General features: G+C 44.2%; 1 protein-coding gene across 1 annotated transcript; it reads right to left on the bottom strand.

Moving 5' to 3' along the window:
* Positions 1 to 1,495: 1,495 nt before the first annotated feature.
* LOC122913883 (caspase recruitment domain-containing protein 8-like) lies at positions 1,496 to 20,853 on the bottom strand. The gene is made up of 12 exons (XM_044260527.1): positions 20,774 to 20,853; positions 19,430 to 19,558; positions 17,901 to 18,035; positions 15,375 to 15,431; positions 15,066 to 15,121; positions 12,982 to 13,132; positions 12,199 to 12,422; positions 11,866 to 12,128; positions 9,532 to 9,657; positions 9,028 to 9,169; positions 7,901 to 7,945; positions 1,496 to 1,767 (listed from the first exon to the last, which is right to left on the bottom strand). The coding sequence occupies exons 1-12, from the start codon at positions 20,851 to 20,853 to the stop codon at positions 1,496 to 1,498; spliced, it is 1,680 nt and encodes a 559-aa protein (XP_044116462.1).
* Positions 20,854 to 21,941: the final 1,088 nt, after the last annotated feature.

Below are 21,941 nucleotides of genomic sequence, written 5' to 3'. Positions count from 1 at the left end.
GAATAAACAGAAAACAGATACTAAAATGGCTGACTTGGGCTAACTCCTAACCTTTCAAGAATTCTGTTAAATGTAAATAGCTGAACATACCACTTAACAGATTTTCAAAATGAGTTAAAAAAACAAAAGCCGGGGCGCCTGGGTGGCTCAGTGGGTTAAGCTTCTGCCTTCGGCTCAGGTCATGATCTCAGGGTCCTGGGATTGAGCCCCACACCGGGTTCTTTGCTCAGTGGGGAGCCTGCTTCCTCTTCTCTCTCTCCCTCTGCCTGCCTCTCTGCTTACTTGTGATCTCTCTCTGTCAAATAAATAAATAAATAAACAAACAAATAACAAAAGCCAACTGACCCAACTCTAGGCTGTCTTCCACAAACACTTCAAATACAAGGAAATAACTGGGCTCAAAGTCAGAGGATAGCATTACTTATATCACGCAAACACTGGTCCAAAGGTAGCTGGGATGCACACAAAATGGTAGGGTCCAATGGCAGAACCCCAGTGGCAGGCTCTGCCTATTTCTGTGACATACCTGCCAAGAGGGCCTCTCTCACAACCAGCTGGATGCTCCTCCTTTTCCCCCACACTGCTTCTGTGGACACCATTCATCCATACTCCGCCTCTGCGATCCACAGAGCTGTTCCATGAAGTTGTGTGACCCAGAATGTGCCCATTCCTGGTACCAGCCTATATACCAGAGACCAAAGGTTTTCTGCCAACTTTGGCATTTGCTTCTGCTCCTGAGCTCTATTCCCTCAAAGGACTTCATCATCCTAGTAGAAATAGCAACAGATAAAATGTTAAAGACACAGTGTATTTTTTTAAAAAATCAAAATTTGTGAATGTCATGAATGCCCTCAACAGGGAGTTTTGTAAGCCTTTCTAGATTTCACTGTGAGCAGGTAACAGCTCAGATATAATGTTCACTAGAATTGCTTCTCATGTGACTCAGGAGACTTGGTCTCCCTGGGCCCTGTCAATCATAACCACACCTGGACTTGCCTTCCTCTGCCCAGATTTCCAAGAAATAGGTCAATGGGTGAACTGGGAATTTTTTTTTAAATCCGGCTTAAAAAATATTTAGTATGATTATTCCTACTCTCTTGAGATTTTGTTGAGGGGAAGATATGAGGATACAGAAATAGATATCTGTGTAGTTACACATCAGTCCTCAATAAAACCTGTGTGATGGCTGGGTGTTACTAACCACTTTTGTCTTGAACACTGAACTCAATGATCACATATCCATTTATCCATTTTCGTTCTTTTTTTCTTTAAGATTGATTTAATTTATTTGAGAGAGAGAGTGGGAGGAGAAGCAGAGGGAAAGGATCTCAAGCAAACTCCGAGCTGAGTGCAGAGCCCAACATAAGGCACAATCTCATGACCCCAAGTTGAAATCAAGAATCAGACGTTTAAACAACTGAGCCACCCAAGCACGCCTGTTTATCCATTTTCAGTGCAGAACACGGGATTGTCTCTTCCTGAGTATCGGACTGAGTCACTGTTGTAAATTCTGCTGGCTGAGGTAGGACATCAGGTAAGGATCTCTTTGCTGAAGGCTTCTGAAGAATATCTCCAGGGCCTGGGGCCCTTTCTTCTCCACCATCCTCAGCAGGGTCTCATTCTTCCTCTGCCGTGTTGGCAACTGCTGCACCAGCTCCTTCTCTTCCTCAGTGAAGACCTCACTGTCCTGAAGATCATCTAGTACTCCGCTCAGGTCCCCCAGCCTGGCCTGCAAGTGCCGGTGGTTCTCCTTCATAAAGGCCTCAGCTGGACACAAGAAAAGAGTTGCAGACTCAGAAAAGGACAGATCATTTAAGGTGTACAGGACCTATGTCCAGCTTAATATAATCTATCTATTTCTCTTTACTTCTTTCTTCCTTTCTTTCTTTCTTAGGCTCCAGAGCCAATATAGATCTCAACATGGGGCTTGAACCCATGACCCTGAGTCAAGAGCTGAACTGAGATCAAGAGTCAGACACTTAACTGACTGAGCCACCCAGGCACTCCTTAAAGACATATTCTGTGTGGAGATGTTGTTCATTGTGTTTTGCATGTTGCCCAGATCTTACACACACACAGCCTATGCAGTCCTATCCCAAGGGACCCAAGATATGCAGTCTGTTCTCAGGGTCTATGAATTTAGGGAAACTCAATGATCCCTCTTCTTCAATCCCATCCCCTCCTTCCTAAACTTTGAGCACCTCCTCTTCTTTACTTTCTGGTTTTCACTGGAACCCTAAAGACAGCTCTATCTTGTTCTACATTCATCTATTCATCCTTCTAACAATCTTGAAGTTCATACATTGGTACGCATGATACCAGAGGTCTAGGTGCAGTAGACTAGCTCCCTACTCTCAAGAGCCTTCCAATAAACTAGTAGAAAGGGATTTAGCTGGCAAAGTACAACACAGAAGGACCAGAAGCACTGGAAAGAGGGTATTTCATGCTGACTCAGAGTACTGTTTGGTGCCTGCATATAATTCCTGTGTGACCTTGGCAGATTGGCTTTTGGGTTTTTGTTTTTTTTTGAGAGAGGGACAGAATGAGCATGAGCTGGGGGAAAAAGGCAGAGGGAGAGAGAGAGAGAGATTTAAGCAAGATCCATGCCCAGTGCAGAGTCTGATGTGGGGCTCACAACCCTGAGATCATGACCTGAGCCAAAATCAAGAGCTGGATGCTTGGTGGGGAGGAGCAAGATGGTTGAGGAGTAGGAGACTAAATATCATCAGGTCCCAGGAGTTCAGCTAGATAGTTACCAAAACACCTACAAACTCAAAAGGAGATCAAAGAGGAGAGAAGCAGCAATTCTAGGAACAGAAAATTGACCACTTTCTGGAAGGTAGGACATGTGGAGAAGTGAATCTGAAGTGATGAGAAGAGACTGGGGTTGGGGTTGGGGGCGCTGATTCCCTGCAAGTAGTAGAGCAGCAGAGCATGAAATTGGAACTTTTAGAAGTCTGCTCCACTGAGGGTCATCGCCCCAGAGGCTAAGTGGGGGGTGGAGCCCTCAAAGGGACAGTGTGGTCTAGGACCCACGGAGTCACAGAAAGACCAGGGTTATCTGAGTGTGACAGAGTCCCCAGTATCAGAACAGGGAAGTCGCAACAGAGATGGAGCTGAGGAGGGACTTTCAGCTTGGGGTTACCTTAAACCATGATCCACAGCACAGTTGGACCACTGCTCTTCAAGCAGGGACCCCATAAGTGGCAGAGCTAGGGAGACCCCTCCTTCTTCCTCTGGGAGGAGTAGCATGGGGCATGGCAGGAATCTGCTGGTTTTGGAGACTCCAAATGGGGCCAGGCGCCCAAGATAGAAATGCTCGGTCAAAAGACAGGTGAGCTCAGAGTGCAGCCAGAGGCCAGGGAGACAGTAGTGATTGATTGCTTTTCTCTGAGGGTGCACTGAGTGGGACCCAAGCTCTCGACTCCTCTGGCGGGAGACTGGGAGGCTGCCATTTTCATTCCCGTCCTCCAAAGCAGTATAGAAAGCATTCAGGGAACAAAACTCCAAGCGCGAACCTTAGCAGATTGCTTAGCCTGGCCACTGCCACAGGCGGTGCAATGCCACCTCTGGCAAAGACATTTGAGAATCATGGCAACAGGCCCCTCCCCTAGAAGATCAGCAAGAACATCCAGCCAAAACCAAGTTCACCGATGACTGAGAACTGAGAAACGACACACGGAGATCACTGAGCTAGGGGAAAGCAACACATAGAATTCATTACTTTTTTCCCCATGATTCTTCAGTCTTTCAAGGTTAAATTTTTTTAAATTACAATTTTTTAAATTTTTCCTCTTTCCTATTTTAATGTTTTTTAACTATTTTATCTCATCAATACCTTTTCAAAAATCTTTTTAAATTTTCATTGTTATAGTCATGTTCTGTTCCTTCATTGTATTTAGCCTTATTTTTAGTATACATATAGGTTTTTCTTTCTTTAAAATTTTGGGATACAGTTTCTTCTAATAGATCAAAATATAACCTACATTTAGTAAATGGCTTTTTTTTTATATAGCAGCAAAGTCCACAATAGCCAAATTATGGAAAGAACCCAGATGTCCATCAATGGATGAATGGATAAAGAAGATGTGGTTCACAGTTAGAATGGCCAAAATTAACAAAACGGGAAACAACATGTGTTGGAGAGGATGTGGAGAAAGGGGAACCCTCTTCCACTGTTGGTGGGAATGCAAGTTGGTGCAGCCTCTTTGGAGAACAGTGTGGAGATTCCTCAAGAAATTAAAAATAGAGCTTCCCTATGACCCTGCAATTGCACTCCTGGGTATTTACCCCAAAGACACAGATGTCGTGAAAAGAAGGGCCATCTGTACCCCAATGTTTATAGCAGCAATGGCCACGGTCGCCAAACTATGGAAAGAACCAAGATGCCATTCAACGGATGAATGGATAAGGAAGATGTGGTCCATATACACTATGGAGTATTATGCCTCCATCAGAAAGGATGAATACCCAACTTTTGTAGCAATATGGACGGGACTGGAAGAGATTATGCTGAGTGAAATAAGTCAAGCAGAGAGAGTCAATTATCATATGGTTTCACTTATTTGTGGAGCATAACAAATAGCATGGAGGACAAGGGGTGTTAGAGAGGAGTAGGGAATTTGGGTAAATTGGAAGGGGAGGTGAACCATGAAAGACTATGGACTCTGAAAAACAATCTGAGGGGTTTGAAGTGGCGGGGGGGTGGGAGGTTGGGGTACCATGTGGTGGGTATTATAGAGGGCACGTCTTGCATGGAGCACTGGGTGTGGTGAAAAAATAATGAATACTGTTTTTCTGAAAATAAATAAATAAATAATAATTTTTAAAAAAAAAAAAAGAAGACGTGGTTCATACATACAATGGAATACTATGCAGCCATCAAAAAGCCCCAAATCTTGCCATTTGCAACGATGTGGATAGAACTAGAGGGTATTGTGTTAAGCGAAATAAGTCAGTCAGAGACAATTATCATATGATCTCTCTTATATGAGGAATTTGAGAGGCAAGATGGGGGGTTATGGGGGCCAGAGTGTGGAAAAAATGAAACAAGATGGGGCTGGGAGGAAGACAAACCATAAGAGACTCTTAATCTCAGGAAACAAACTGAGGGTTGCTGGGAGGTCGGGGGAGGGATAGAGTGGCTGGGTTATGGCTCTTGGGGAGGGTATGTGCTATGATGAATGTTGCGAATTGTGTAAGACTGATGATTCACAGACCTGTACCCAAAAGCAAATAACATACTACATGTTAATTTAAAAAAAAAAGAATTGTATGCTTAACCCCACTGAGTCACCCAGGTGCCCAAAAACATGATTGCTTTCTATGTACAACTCATGCATCTAGAACTCTTGTTCTAAACACAGTAGCTCAGATCATCAATGCCATATGCCGCCATAAACGAATAGCTTAATTTAATGATGTAATTTCTGTGAAGTCTTGGTGTTTCTATTGAAAAGTCATTGGAGGGGCGTCTGGATGGCTCAGTCATTGGGTGTCTGCCTTCAGTTCAGGTCATGATCCCAGCCTCCTGGGATCGGGCCTGGCATTGCGCTCCCTGCTCAGCAGGAAGCCTGCTTCTCCCTCTCCCACTCCCCCTGCTTGTGTTCCTTCTCTCTCTGTCTCTCTGTCTCTCTGTCTCTCTCTCTGTCAAATAAATAAAATCTTAAAAAAAAAAGTCAAGTTATTGGAGGTGCTCATTCCGTGACTCCTCAATTTGAATGAATAAAGTTCCTCTCGCAGAAAGATGCTCAACTTAACCTATTCTTGCTGCCTCAACTGTTCTCACCCCGCCCATTTCTTTAGCAGTTTCTATTAAATCTTCTTCAACGGACATAAACTTCACTTTTGTCCTCTCTCCATGGTGTACGCAGAAACTTTTCAACTCCCTCAAGTTTAGATCTGAACTACCCATCTTATCCTCTCATAATTCCCTCTAATTTTCCTTTGGAAAATTAGTTGTATCACAACTGTATTTTGATAAGCACTGGGAAATCACCTTCACTGTTTTCACCTGCTGGAATAGAAACCCCATGAGTGTGGGGGGTGTGTCTGTCTCAGGCTACATTCCATACAGGACAGCTACTACTGCCATGTTCACTCTAATGCTCCTCCATGCTTTTCTGCGGAAGCCAGCCAAAGTTCATTGACAGGACTAGACAGAAGTGATGAGTATAAGCACACATATATGTACCCTGAATATTTGCCAAGCAACAGGCATTCCATAAGCTGCATTTGTCACCATGATCATTTTTGTCACCATAATTCCATAGGAGAAAAATGCAACCATAGCCCTTGGCTCAGAAAGGAGAGGATGACTAGACTTTCAAGCAGTCTTCACAGAAGAGTTAGTATCAGAGGAAGATTTTGAGGAGTAGGATTCTGGTATTAAATACAAGATGTCACCAGGCCAAAGGGCAAAGACGGGGAGAGAGATGTCAGGCTTCACAGTGCATGCTGGCCAGAATGAAGATCTGACTCAAGACGTGGGCTGGCAGCAGCTTCTGAAGGGTGTTCTTTTTTTTTTTTTAAACTTTTTTTTTAAAGATTTTATTTATTTATTTGAGAGAGAGACAGTGAGAGAGAGCATGAACAAGGAGAAGGTCAGAGAGAGAAGCAGGCTCCCCGTGGAGCTGGGAGCCCGATGCGGGACTCGATCCCGGGACTCCAGGATCATGACCTGAGCCGAAGGCAGTCGTCCAACCAACTGAGCCACTCAGGCGTCCCTCTGAAGGGTGTTCTAGAGAGAGCACATGAGGGTGGGTTTCATCCTTCTGACACCAGGTAGCTCTCGCTCTAGAGCTTGTAGAAGAGGAAGGGTAGAAACGTCTTCTTGGTGCTACACACTCACCACCTACATAAAACCTTTCAATTTCCTTTGTGAAATCATCTTTACGTCATTCCTAACTGTATCTGTGGATGGGTTTGAACCCAACTGCAACTCCAGGCTTGAGGTCTAATTTTCTGTAGCTCATCTGCCTCTCTGGGCCCCCTGACCATAACACCAACTGGCCAGGAAGTGGGTTTGTGCCATTTCAAGCCAGTGTAACACCTGAGGAGTAAGAGGGATCAGAGGATGTTCTCTTTCTCCTCCTGGATGATCTGTTTTGGGACAGGAGGCCTGTCACTTTTACTGTGTGGAAACTGACAATCAAAGCCAACAGCACAGAAGGCAGAATGCAGTCCTCTGAATCTTGACTTTTGTTTTATTTTTCTTTTATTTTCAAAAGGCTTTATTTCTTTATTTATTTTTAGTAATCTCTACTCCAAGTCATGGCTTGAACGCACAACTACACAATATTAAGAGTCACATGTTCTTCTGACTGAGCCAGCCAGGTGCCCCTTGGCTCCTTACTTTGAATAATTTCTTTCTCTGTTACCTATCAACTCCAATAACCTTAACCAATTCCCAGCTAATCCCTGTTCTGAATTTTCACAACAGCCTCCTAACCCGGCTCCCACTTCCTGTCCATTCCGCACCCACAGCCATCCACACTGTTCAGAACAGTGAGTGCATTGCTACCCACCTTTCCTAAGTCCCCCTTTGCCTTCAGCCTGAGGACCAAAAGAGTTCAGCCATCACCCTTTTACTTTCAACTTCTGTTTCTTGCCTGCCTCTGGTCTCATGTGTCCTCCGTCCCTCTAAAGTTTCATCTCCAGCCATATAGAACTACTTTCACTGAGACTTCCTCAGATGCAAGATATTTTCCCCAATAAGACATGGTTGCATGCTCAGAGTCTGCTTATTAAACCCTCCCATGAATTTGCTCAAGTGGCTCAGACTCCTTCTTTATGTCCAACAGCACTCAGTCTCTGTAAGTGAAGAGAAGGTAGGATCCCTCACTGAGCCACCTCACACCCCTCAAAACCTCCTGATGTTTGGTGTGGACACTGCACTCACCTGAGAAGGGAGAAGGTGGTGATGCAGCACAAAACTGGAGCTCCACTAGGAAAGAAGGAAAAGTTGGAAAATGAACCATTTACCTTACTTAGTTTTTCTTTCTTTCTTTCTTTCTTTCTTTCTTTCTTTCTTTCTTTCTTTCTTTCTTTCTTTTTTAGGTGGTGTTGTTTCTTGTAATCTCTACACCCAACATGGTGCTCAGACTCCCAACTCTGAGATCAAGAAGCACAGGCTTTTCTGACTGAGCCAGCCGGGTGCCCCTCTGGTCTTTGATGCAATGCTTTAAAATAGTTTGATTCCATTTCCTGGGTTAAGGATCCCATTGGAACATTGATATACCTAATGGAACCCAATTAAGTAGAAGGTCACTCACTGCCCACCCAGGAAATAAATCAGAGGAAGTAACAGTTTTTCGAATATTCTATTTCTATTTCTAAGCCAATATGTGAGGAAATGTGAAAGCTATGATAACATTATCACACTGTTCTACATAAATCATCCTTCAGGCAAATGTATTTTAGACACGAAATACCATCATGAAGCGAGTAGGTTTTGACAATAAGTGATGATGTTCTTTAAACCCTTTAATACTGGGATTGTGATGGTGCAAAATTTATACGTTGAACACACATATACGTTGGTGGGAGATTTGCCGATTGGAGCCACCATTTGGGAAAGTCACTAGAGTCTGTTTACCATGAAGCCTTCCACATGGTCTTTCAAAAAGCCCTGCTGTTCTTTGAAGTTCTGATCAATTCTGCGTCCTTCCTTCAGCAGCTGATTAGCTCTATGTATGAAAACAACTATAAAATTGACCAGGACATAGAATTAAATTGACTTTCTGTTCCTTCTGATTCTTATAATTAGCATTTCCTGTTCACTGCCTCCTACGTATGAGAGCATCCAGTTTTTGATAGCAACAGCCATCCCTATACCAGGCAAACTTGACCAGTGTCTACACTTTTGTTTCAACTCAACATGGACTCTAGGCTGGCAGTAGATTTATTTTCTTCTCCGGGATGGGACCATAAAAAGACCTCTCCTCTGACACACTTCACTACAACACAGAAAAGAGGTGCATAATTTGTTTTTATCCCCCCAAATTTAAACTTCATATTTTTACCTACCTGGCTTCACCAAAGTGCGCCAGACCAAAGTCTTGTGTCTTTTGTCTGTAACTTCAAGTATGATTGGTTCCTCCATCTTCCCAGCAAAGACTTTAGAGAACACCTGGATTTCCCCAGGACTCCTGTAGGATAATTTCAACTCCTAGAAGAAGCACAGCACTTGAGTTAAACTATCATGGCATTGAGGGCGGGAGTAGAAAGGCCTGTTTGCCTGCAGTGAACTGGTCACTGAAATATTAGCCATTTCCTATACAGTATTGTGGCTGGTTGAGGGGAGACCAAAGGAGAATGGTCAACAATCTTTTAAATTTACAATTTTAGGAATTAGTATTATTCCATGGAAAGAAAGGTAGCCGAGATCCTATCAGGATATGGTTCAGAGAATAATCACGTGAGCTATTAACCCTCCCCTAGTCTTCCTTTTTTTTAAAAAAAAAAAAAAAAAAAAGGACAAAATATTTTGAAACCCGAGTGAAATTTGAATTACATTCAAATTCTACTGACCTCAGGCATTATTTCCAGGTGAGCTGAACCGGACACAATATAACGGGAACCAAAATTCAGGGGTTCCATGGGGGGTGAGGTCTGCAGACGCACACCGTGAAACTTAGTTTCTTCTTCATCTATTGCCTGAGGAAGAAGCAGCAGAAGGAAATCAGGGAGCAAAGCTAAAAGTAAACATAGGCCTCTGGACATGAGGGATTTTTTTTTTTTAAGATTGACGAATACCCAACTTTTGTAGCAACATGGACGGGTCTGGAAGAGATTATGCTGAGTGAAATAAGTCAAGAAGAGAGAGTTAGTTATCATACGGTTTCACTTATTTGTGGATCATAACAAATATCATGGAGGACATGGGGAGAAAGAGAGGAGAAGGGAGTTGGGGGAAACTGGAAGGGGAGGTGAACCATGAGAGAATATGGACTCTGAAAAACAATCTGAGGGTTTTGAAGGGGCCGGGGATGGGAGGTCGGGGTTCCAGGTGGTGGGTATTATAGAGGGCACGGGTTGCATGGAGCACTGGGTGTGGTGCAAAAATAATGAATACTGTTATGCTGAAAATAAAAAATAAATTTTAAAAAAAGATTTTATTTTTAAGTAATCTCTGTACACAACGTGGGGAGCAAACTCACAGCTCTGAGATCCACAGCTGCATGTTCCTCCAATTGCCCCAGCTTGGTGCACGAGAGAAGTGTATTAATAAAATTTTCTGCTGGTTATCTCAGAGCTAGGGATTTCTTTCATTTTTGTTTGTTTGTTTGTTTGTTTTTTCCTTGGTGGGGCAGAATGGGCAGAGGAAGATGGAGAGAGTGTCTTCAACAGGCTCCAAACTCAGCACAGAGCCCAACTCTGGGCTCCATCTCAAGACCCTGAGATCATGACCTGAGCCAAAATCAAAGGTCACACACTTAACCAACTGAGCTACAAATTGCTCCCCCCACAAAGGATTTCTTTTTATTACAAATCTCTGTAGAATTTGATTTTTCTTTGTATAATGTGGCAGGGATAGCCTAAGTGTTCCTCAAATCCGGGGACAAAGAGGTTTCCTCCTTGTGCCTCGACAGAGGACCATTGCTGTCTGCAGCTGCGTCTATGAGGGACGAGAGTAGAGACGACTTCCCTCCATCAGGAGGCTCCTGCTCCATGAGGTGAGAGCCACCTGCCCACCAGCAAGCAATACAGCAGTGACGTCACTCCAGAGAGACCCAGAAGCAGAACAGAAGAGACCTCAGAGCTCTCTGAGGATCCACCCATGATACAGAATAGAACTCAAATAACAAAATAATAATAACATTCGACAAGTCTCAGCTATAGCTCGATACACACTTTCTGGAATTAACAAGCAAGAATTGGGGCGCCTGGGTGGCTCAGTGGGTTAAGCCGCTGCCTTCGGCTCAGGTCATGATCTCAGGCTCCTGGGATCGAGTCCCGCATCGGGCTCTCTGCTCAGCGGAAAGCCTGCTTCCCTCTCTCTCTCTCTCTGCCTGCCTCTCTGTCTACTTGTGATCTGGGTGGCTCAGTTGGTTAAGCAGCTGCCTTCGGCTCGGGTCATGATCCCGGCGTCCTGGGATCGAGTCCCACATCGGGCTCCTTGCTCGGCGGGGAGCCTGCTTCTCCCTCTGCCTCTGCCTGCCATTCTGTCTGCCTGTGTTCGCTCTCCCCCCCCGATAAATAAATAAAAATAAATAAAATCTTTTAAAAATAAATAAATAAATAAATAAATAAAATCTTTAAAAAAATATAAAAAAAAAAACAAGCAAGAATTGCAGTCAAAAACAACTACAGAAGATGCTCTTATCAGTCCAGTTACTAAATACTCTTGGTGGGTACAGATCAGGTCGGGGCAGGAAGGGGAAAGAAGCTGGTGATGTCCACTTCTCCATCTGGGTGCTGCACACATGCTGTGTTCACTGCAAAAATTAGGGAGCGATTCATTTATCTGCATATTTGATTCATGTTAAAAGAAATCCATAGATCCATTTAAAGGAAGGGTGTCCAATGCTGAAACATGAGTTTCATGTGAGCATAAACGATGCTCAGTCGGTTAAGCGTCTACCTTCAGCTCAGGTCATGATCCCAGGGTCCTGGATGGAGTCCTCCATCCACCTCCTTGCTCAGCAGGGAGCTAGCTTCTCCTTCTGCCTGACACTCCTCCCCCTTCTTGTGCTCTCTCTATCTCTCTCAGTCTCTCTTTCTCTCTCACTTTCTCTCTCCTGCAAATAAACAAAATCTTAAAAGAGAAAGAAAGAAAGAAAGAAAATAAAAGAAACAGAAGCACAAGGTCCAAGGTTGTAAGCGGATGGGTAATTCTCACTTCTCCAAATCTGCCAACCTTACCTTCGTTAGCAAGGAGTCACTGGGGATAAGATACAGGTGAAATTTAGTATCTTTGGGGTAGAAGTGATAATAGAGCAGTGCCGTGGAAGTGATGGGGACTGAAACACGAGCCCCACTAGCCAATCTCAGCAGAATTCCCATCAGAGAGAAGCTGGGGTTTTCCAGGACAGCATAGAAAGACTCCACTCGGGCTGGTGGCTCTAGGACCATACCTTCATCCTTAAAATGGGCAACGTGGAACCAAGACATATCGACCTCATTTGCTGTAGGACAATGAAAAAGGGCATCAGACAAGTTCCCCACCAGCCCCACAGCCCCCTCTCCCTTCCTTACCTGGCAAGGAGATGATGTGAGGGAGGTGGATTTCAGCGATGACCCCCTCAGGTTCCACGGAGATATCAAACAGTGGGCCTGCCACCATCCACTGTTTCTCGTGCTGTAAGTTCATGTGTAGACTCCAAGAATCCAACGCTATCCTCACGGTCACTGCTGCTGTTACCAAGAATCCGAGGCGTGTCGCTGGCCACAGATAGAAGCCAGCCATGGGGAAGTGGACGCTGAAAGGAGCCAGAGTGATAGTCATGCTGGGAGAAGACCAGGACTTTGATTTTTCTTTTTTAGATTTTATTTATGTATTTCAGAGAGAGTGAGTGAGAGAGCATGAGCCGGGGGAGCAGCAGAGGGAGAGGGAGAAGCTGAGCAGGGAGCCTGAACTGGAGCTTGACCCAGGACCTCTGGATCATGACCTTAGCCAAAGACGGACCGTAATCGACTGAGCCACCCAGGCTCCCTGGGTCTTTAATTACAAAACGAAGGTGCAGAGGGACGTGATGTTGTGGTGGAGCAAATTTCAAGACCCTTCTGTGGCTTTCACCACATTAGAACACTCTGGCGAGTTAATGATGCTCTGAGGGCCCCACTTTCTCTATATTCTACATGTGGTGAAATTAAAACACCAGCTCAGTGCATAGGATCAGAAAATCCTGACAAAATTTCCAGTGTTGAAGGGGTGAATCGCATACCTTATCATGTAGGTGTGTACATGTAAGTATCACACAGCACATACTTCCTTTATGGGAGAATTGTATTGAAACAACCAACATCTTCAGTTCTTACCTGTATCTGTTTGCACTCTCATCAATCAACTCAATATCCACATTTCCTTCAGGTCCCAGAAACTGATAACTATGACAAGCTGGTCCAACCCCAGAAAAGAGTTTAGGAGCCTCGAGGGGCACTAGTGTCTCCTCTTCCAAGCAAGTCTCTTCTGAAAAATACACATTGTACGTGTCAGATTGGATTTTTTGGAAAAGGCATGGCCTAAAGGCGTTCTGGATTTTGAATTACACATGTGCTGTTGGGAATCCAGATATCAGAGAGAAGAGTGTGGAGGGAGAACAAGGGCTTTGGTCTTGGAATCCAGACAAAGAGAGGCACAAGAATGTTCTTGGTCACTACTGAAACTGAACCCCCAAATTTAAGAAGGAAGTGAGGCTGGATGGCTTTGTTGGGGAGCAGTATTCACCTAGGGCAGGAACCACAGCAACTAAATTTCTACATGGTCCCAAACAGCAGCTAACACCTGATGCTGGCAGAGGAACACAAGTCCGTAAAAGGAGCAAGCATGAAAGAAGGAAAGTCACAACTCTTCACCCTAGTGTTCACTGCCATCCAACCCAAGGCACTGCAGACCATCCTCTGGTTCCCCCAGCGTTTCCACCACCCAACTGGGAGAGTCTTCCCAGCAGCACTTAGAGACCCTCTACGGATGTGCTCCCGGATACCATTCTTTCTGCTCAGACTCTGGGTGAGGATGATTTGCATAGAACAAATATCTGTACCCTGGATGATAGAAGTCTCTGAAATACTGTGCTCGGAGAAAATTGGTTTATCAAGAATTAAATATGATGGAATCTCATTTGGCAGAGAGTAGGGATTTTGGATAGGAAAAAGGAAAAGTCTCAGACGGTTACCTAACCACTCTGAGACTTTTTTTCTCAGATAGACAAATGCTACCCGCACCTTATAGAACTGCTCTGAATCTTGGTACTAGCTGTGTGGCACCTCCAGAAAATAGCATACGGTGTCAGCCGTTCATGTGAACACAGATGAGCTTCCCCCAACCTCGTGGCTGGTAAGCACAGGAGCTGAGCTGAGCACCAGGACACTGCCAACACCAGTGCCCTGCTCTCCAGAATCTCAGGTGGCTTTCAAACTACTTCACACCAAGTGGGACACTTTCCAACCATGAGCACTTAGAAGTGGAGTGTGTAATGACAGGATCTACGACAGTCAAGTCAGGTAAATTTTTCCAACCCAGTGAACATCAGCTGGTATAGTGCTGAATTTGAAGATGGAGCATGTAAGAAAGTCCTAATGCTGAAATGAGGTCAAAAGAAAGAACTCTTAATCCAAGAGGACTGGTGTCCTTGTGTCCTTATATGAAAAGGAAGAGACACTAGATCTCTCTCTCTCTCTCTCTCTCTCTCTCTCTCTCTCTCTCTCTCTGGATACACAGAGGAAAGGCCATGTGGGGACCCAGGGAGAAGCCAGGAGAAGAGCCTTCATCAGAGACCAAATCTCCCAGCACCTTGATCTGAGACTTCTGGCCTCTAGAATGATGACAAAATTAACTTCTTTTATTTAAGTCCCTTCATCTGGGGTATCTTGTTATGGCAGCCCTAGAACACTCATACAGTAGGAATGTCTCCCAGCCCAAAGCCTGTCAAAGTACAAATGTCACAAAGGATCAAGATCCTTAAGCACACATTGCTTATGTTTTGAAGTCTTAGCATGGATCAGGGTAAAAGAAAACAAGCCCCTTTTAATTAACCCAAACACAATCCTATGCTGTCACACCTCACCTGGAAGACTTCTCTCCTCTAAGTTTGCTTTATTTGTCTTGACACAGAGTCTAGACGATGCATTCACAGAGTTCCTTAGATAACAAAAAGGGAATATGTAAAATGTCCCTAATAGTGTTTAGAATATGGAATCTATTCCAGACATTTTATCCACGATGACAAGTACTTCGTATTCCCATTTAAGTTGTAGGGAGGATGGTGTTAGAGCTAAGGAAAAATTGCTTTTGATTGTTACTACCCCCAAAGACTTCAAACTGTCTTCTCCCCATAAAAACACAGGACATTTCCATCAGCCCACTACACACCCCTGGCTTCATCTCTATATTAGACAATTACCTGATTCTTGTGTCTGTGAAGATTCCTGGTCTGCTGATTTGCTACTCCCTGGGACCCTTGCATTTCAAAAATAAAGAAAATATTAGAAATCAGTTCAGAAGGGAGACTGACTGGCTCAGTCATTGGAACATGTGGCTCTTGATCTTGGGGTCATGTGTTTGAGCCCCATTTTGGGTGTGGAAATTACTTAAAAAATAAAATCCCAAAAAAGTAATCAGTTCACCAAAGTAAATAAATAAATAAGTAAAGGGGATGTGATTACAAGCTAGAGGCCACTAGCCAGGAAGGGCCATTTAAACATTCAATTACCTTCTTCTCAATGAGGTTACCACCAGAGCACGAGTGTCATGAAAACCACCACTCCACCTAAAAGCAAAATGGGAAAGGAAAGGATTCACATCAACATCATCATCATTGGACACATAGATTCAGGCAAGTCTATCGCTACTGGTCATCTGATCTATAAATGTGATGGAATTGACAAAAGAACTATCGAAAAATTTGAGAAGGAGGCTGCTGAAATGGGAAAGGGCTCCTTCAAGTATGCCTGGTTCTGAAAACTGAAAGCTGAACTTGAATGTGGTATCACCATTGATACCTCCCTGTGGAAATTCAAGACCAGCAAGTATTATGTGACCACCGCTGATGCTCCAGGACACAGAGACTTTATCCAAAAACATGACTACAGGCACATCTCAGGCTGACTGTGCTGTCTTGATTGTTGCTGGTGGTGTTGGTGAATTTGAAGCAGGTATTTCCAGGAATGGGCAGACCCGTGAGCATGGCTTAAACATCCTTAAACAAACACCTTCTGGCTTAAACACTGGGTGTAAAACAACTAATTGTTGGTGTTAACAAAATGGTTTCCACTGAGCTACTCTACAGCCAGAAGAGATACGAGGAAATCATTAAGGAAGTCAGCAACTACACATTAAGAAAATTGGCTACAGGGGCACCTGGGTGGCTCAGTGGGTTAAAGCCTCTGCCTTTGGCTCAGGTCATGATCCCAGAGTCCTAGGATCGAGCCCCACATTGGGCTCTCTGCTCAGCAGGGAGCCTGCTTCCTCCTCTCTCTCTGCCTGCTTCTCTGCCTGCTTGTGATCTTTGTCTGTCAAATAAATAAATAAAATCTTTTTTAAAAAATTGGCTACAACCCCAACACGTAGCATTTGCACCAGTTTCTGGTTGGAATGGTGACAACATGCTAGAGTCAAGTGCTAACACGCCATGGTTCAAGGGTTGGAAAGTCACCCATAAACATGGGAACGCCAGTGGAAGCTGAACTTCCACTTGCATTCTGCCACCAACTTGTCCAACTGACAAGCCCTTGCATCTGCCTCTCCAGGACGTCCATAAAATTGATGGTGTTGGTACTGTGCCTGTAGGCCAAGTGATGACCTGGCATGGTGGCCACCTTTGCTCTAGTCAATGTTACAACTAAAGTCAAGTTTGTTGAAATGCATCATGAAGCTTTGAGTGAGGCTCTTCCTGAGGACAATGTGGGCTTCAATGTCAAGAATGTATCTGTCAAAGATGTTCGTCGTGGCGATGTGGCTGGTGACAGCAAAAATGACCCACTCATGGAAGCAGCTGGCTTCCTGACTCAGGTGATTATCCTGAACCATCCAGGCCCATCAGTGCTGGATTTGCACCTGTGCTGGACTGTCACACAGCTCACACTGCTTGCAAGCTTGCTGAGCTGAAGGAGAAGATAGATCATCATTCTGGAAAAAAGCTGGAAGATGGTCCCAAGTTCTTGAAATCTGGTGATACTGCCATTGTTGATATGGTTCTTGGCAAACCTGTGCATGTTGAGAGCTTCTCTGATTATCCTCCTTTGGGCTGTTTTGCTGTTCATGCATGAGACCAATGGTTGTTGTGAGTGTCATCAAAGCAGTGGACAAGAAGGCAGCCGGAGTGGGCAAGGTCACCAAGTCTGCCCAGAAAGCTCAGAAAGCTAAATGAAGGGGCACCTGGGTGACCCAGGTGTTAAGCATCTGCCCTTGGCTCAGGTCATGATCCCAGAGTCCTGGGACCAAGCCCCGCATCAAGCTCCCTACTCTGCAGGAAGCCTGCTTCTCCCTCTTTGACTCCCCCTGCTTGTGTTCCCTCTCTTGATGTGTCTCTCTTTGTCAAATAAACAAATAAAGATCTTTTTAAAAAAAGAAAGGTAGGGGCATCGGGGTGGCTCAGTGGGTTAAAGCCTCTGCATTCAGCTCAGGTCATCCCAGGGTCCTGGGATCGAGTCCCACATCGGGCTCTCTGCTCAGCAGGGAGCCTGCCTCCTCCTCTCTCTCTGCCTGCCTCTCTGCCTACTTGTGATCACTGTCTGTCAAATAAATAAATAAATAAAACATTAAAAATAAATAAATAAATAACAGAAAGAAAGCTAAATGAATATTATCTCTAATACCAGCCTCCCCCGTCTTAATCAGTGGTGGAAGAAATGTCTCAGAACTGTTTGTGTCAGTTGGCCATTTAAGTTTAATAGTAGAAGACTGGTGAATGATAGCAATGCATTGTAAAATCTTCAGAAAGAAAGGAGAATGTTTTGTGGACCATTTGTTCTTTTGTCTGTGTGGCAGTTGTAAGTTACTAGTGGTTTTTTTTAATATTTTATTCATTTATTTGACAGACAGAGATCACAAGTAGGCAGAGAGGCAGGCAGAGAGAAAGGGGGAAGCAGGCTCCCCACTGAGCAGGGAGCCCAATGCAGGGCTCGATCCCAGGACCCTGAGATCATAACCTGAGCCAAAGGTGGCAGCATAACCCACTGAGCCACCCACGCGCCCTAAATATGTATTTTTTTTAAACCGTCTTTCCTTTTGGCCATACCAAGACAGAAGTCCAGGAGGGATATGCAGTGTTGGCTCTCCTGTTAACAGTTCTTCAGATTCTGAAGAAGGACAAACCTGGGAGCTGTTGTTTGACGTCTTAAAAGTACTGCTTAGAGATTCTTCACAATATCCACTGGAAAACAGAAGGGAAGTTGTGTTAGGAATACAGCGTGGTGGCACTCTGGTGACAGGACAGTCTCTGTAGCATGACTTCATGTTCATTAAAAGCCCTAGACCCCATGCTTTGTCTTTAGGGAAACCTTCTCTCAAGCCCCCATGACTCCATCTCACCCTCATTATAGTGGATTCAGTTGTGTCTCTATGTCCCACTCCACATTGCTCTCTCCATCCCGGGGAAGCAGAACTCAGTCGATTCTCAACATCTAGAACCTGCTGTAAGGTATTGTTTCCTAATAGGCTATTGACCTAGAAGACCTTGTTGAGAATTTTTGGGAAAAGAGAAGATTCCTAGCTTATATTCTGCCCTCACCCTTCATTGGTTCCCAAGAAAATGGGACCCTATTGTGATTGAAATTCCAGGACATCAGTGAGATTATGTATGTGTTGTAAGGACCCACATAGTACTAATGCTCTTCCCTGCCTCCTGCCTCCACGTGGTGAGGGACCCATGAGGATGCTAAGAGGGAAGGAAATTATGGATATCGGTCTTGTTTTCTTCTTCCACTGGGGATCCTCATCCAGATATGGAACTGGAAAGCCCTAAGCTAGGTACTTTCTTCTTCACGCTTGAGAGCTGGTCTCTGGTCTCTCTGGGCTGGCTGGGATCAAGATTGGGGTTAGGAGCCAGAGAGTGTCCTTTGGGCCAACACCTGCACTGTGTAACATGATAGCTACTAGCCCCACGAACCTATTTAAATTTACTTTTTAAGTAATTAAATTCAGAAATCAGCTCCTCACTTGAACTAGCCCTATCGCAAGCACCCAAACATGACAAATGGCCAGTTTCCATATCAAACGCCCTGGACATGAAATATACCTATCATGGCAAGAATGTTATTGATAGCTCTGACCTTGATCACCTACTATAGTCCAGCTGACTAGACACAGGCATTGATTATCTCCCACCGCCTCAACCAGATGAAGTGGGTCTTTGAGAAAGGGTGGATAGACAAAGCAAGACTGAGGAATTCTTGTGTTCAGCAGCAGCATTTTCCAGCCCGACAAATATTACCTTGATCAAAATCTGTATCGGAGTAAATAGTACTGAGTCAAATCAATTTCCTGACCCTGACAATGACTACTAATGTAAAAGGTGTTACCAACAGGGGACGCTGGGTTGAATGTACATTTTTGTCACTTCTGTATTTTTTTGCTACTTCCCATGAGTCTTAAACTATCTCAAAATTAAAAGTTATAATGATGAAAAAGAAAAATAAATATGCTGGTTTTATGCAAATAATCTAAACGTCTTTGCTTTTCATGAGTCTCTATGAGACAGAGGGACAAGAGAGAGAAGAACAAGATCCAAAATCTTCCATTTTTCCCTACTGATTATCTGTCCCTTACCTGTCAGAGCGTGGAAAGGGCAGGCTAAGAGAAGACAAAGGGAGCACGGCCTTCCATCCCCGACCTGACATGTAGTTGAGCTCTCGGGCTGGTTCCTCTTTGCTTCCAAAGCAGCACCACCCGCACAGCCTGGGAAGACACAAGGGATTTGTAATTTGATTGTGCGCAAAGAATTTGGTTGTGGGACGGTCTCCTTGCTGTGATGGAGAGGACATAGCACAAATTGGATGTTCCATCTTCAGAGAGGCATTCTCTGATGTTCGCCCCGGGATCCACATACATCACACTGTTAACCCTTCCTCTGTCCCTGCGCAGCAGACAGTGATGTCATCTCGGGAGGCATGCCTCACCGGACTTTCAGCCCTTTAAGTCCATCACATCTATATGTAATACCTGCGAAGACTGGCTACAGACCCGTACATAACTTGTATAACAATATCGTGTACTAGTAACGTAAGGGGTGTGAGAAGTCCCTGACTCTCGTGCTAACCTTCACTCATCCTAAACAGGAGGGAACTTTTATAAAGTTACATGACACTGGATGAACTATACTTCCCCCAAAGCAACAGCTCTTTAGTGTGAGTTGGTCGTGACTACAGAGACCAAAGAGACAAGAATCCACAATCTGGCAAAGCCATTTCCTAGAACTTAACACTCGGGGCAAAATTGTGGCTTCATGCTCTGTGTTAAGTATTAGTTTTCCAACTTTTGAATAAGGATATAACACAAATCCTTGTAGTGATTAATCACAGAAAGGTAATATTACTTAGTACCCAAACTGGAAAACATAGTGTTCCTGGAGAAATAATCTCCTCCTTATTCTCTGGCCTGTGGGAATACTACACACGCCATAGTAGCTGAATCTTTGGTCCACTTCATTTATTGCAAGTTCTAAGACAACGCAAAAGCGTGCATGAATTGGTCACAGATGAGACATGAGCCTCTGAAAGCATGTTGATGGGGAGGAGCAGAAGGACTAATGGATGGAGCTTAGTGGGCTTGCCTGGTGCCATGGGTTGGTCAAAAGCATGGCCATGGTGTCAGAGAAAGAGCTGGAGGAACATCCATAGACTCGCATGTGCTCAGGTATTAAGTTGTGTGGTCAGAGTCAAGGTCATATTACCCCACGATGGAGAGAAGAAGTCTAATTAATACATCTAGGTGCCCAGGAAGGTGTTTCCCTTCTGGAATGATGAGATTGTGTGAATAAGTAAAACTGTAAGCAGAGCCTTTATTTAAAGGAAAAATAAATCATAAAGGCCACAGAACTCAGAATTTTCTGCAGCAATAATGAGATATAGAGGAATCAAAGCCATCAAGAGCTCTCAAAGGGTAGATACATACCTTCTCCATGTCAGACAGCATCTCCGGGATCTGTCAGAAGACATCTCCTGGATCTCTTCCTTAAATGTATCTTTTCCCATTTATCAGCTGGTGTGTTTATCTCCCTGTGAAAAGAAAAGAAAAATGTATCCAACTAAGTTGGAAGAACTTGCAGATAAATGTTAGCCATTATATCTCCACACGATAACCAAAATAGTTTATTGTCCATTCAATAGAAATACATCAGTTAAAGTGTTTCCAGTAATGGTAGGCACTTGGGAGAGAGACCCGGAAAAGATCATGAAGTTGAAAACATGTTTTATTTTATATAAAACTCTGTATGTGCAAATATAAGAGATACAGAAACAACTCCCAGATCAGAGACATGGTATCACCAAGATGGTGCTGGAGGAGACCCAGCCTCCGGCCATTTGTGATGAAAATCACAAATACGCAGCTATCCACAAACAAAGCCAGCTCTGGGAGACATCTGGAATCCACAGAAGAATTTGCAGCAACACAGTGGGACAAAAAACTGGAGGAAAAAAACACATAAAATGAGAAGGAAGAAGAGTTTCATTTTGCACACACCACCTTGCATCTTTGTTATGGAGAGGGCTTTGTTCCTTAAACCTCACGAACCAACCTCTGCTAGCTTCAGACTTGTCCTATGCAGCCCCCACACCTCTCTCAGCCAACAGAAAATGGAAGAGAGTCAGGGCCTTGCTCTGGATGAGGCTTTGGCTCAAGGGAATGTTGGGGCTGCTTTGATCTTCCATCCAGGTCATTAAACTCTCTCCCCATCAGCAATAAGGGTGTTTCTCTTTCTTACTGTCCATATGTTCCCCAGAATAGCACTTTTCATTTCCTTCAAGAACTTTCCATTGAATTCACAACTTAGATAACCCGGAGCAGGAGGCCTGGCTTTGGGCTATGTCAGCGTTCTTCATGCCTTCCCCAGTATCCTCACTTCTAGCTTTCAATTTAAAGTAAAAGACGTAAGTGACTCTTCCTTTCACTTGAACAGAGAGGCCATTGTTGGAGTATTAATGAGCCCAATTTCGACATTGTTGTGTCTCAAACACTAGGGTTATCCAAAAAGAGGGAGAGAGATGGGGAGAGGCAGGCCAGTGGAGCAGTCAGGACACACACAACATGGTAACACACGACCATTAAGTTCATGGTCTTT

This window comes from Neovison vison, chromosome 7 (assembly GCF_020171115.1).
Source record: "Neovison vison isolate M4711 chromosome 7, ASM_NN_V1, whole genome shotgun sequence".
In the NCBI taxonomy this organism is placed as follows: domain Eukaryota; kingdom Metazoa; phylum Chordata; class Mammalia; order Carnivora; family Mustelidae; genus Neogale; species Neogale vison.
This window is presented reverse-complemented; position numbering and strand designations above follow the sequence as displayed.

Excerpts from the sequence above, each read along its gene's own strand:
- LOC122913883 (XM_044260527.1), bottom strand. The coding sequence starts at position 20,853 with ATGGGAAAAGATACATTTAAGGAAGAGATCCAGGAGATGTCTTCTGAC. Across the intron at positions 18,036-19,429 it reads CCCTTTCCACGCTCTGACAG|TGGATATTGTGAAGAATCTC; the intron begins GTAAGGGACAGA and ends TCTGTTTTCCAG. Across the intron at positions 12,129-12,198 it reads TCACATCATCTCCTTGCCAG|CAAATGAGGTCGATATGTCT; the intron begins GTAAGGAAGGGA and ends ATTGTCCTACAG.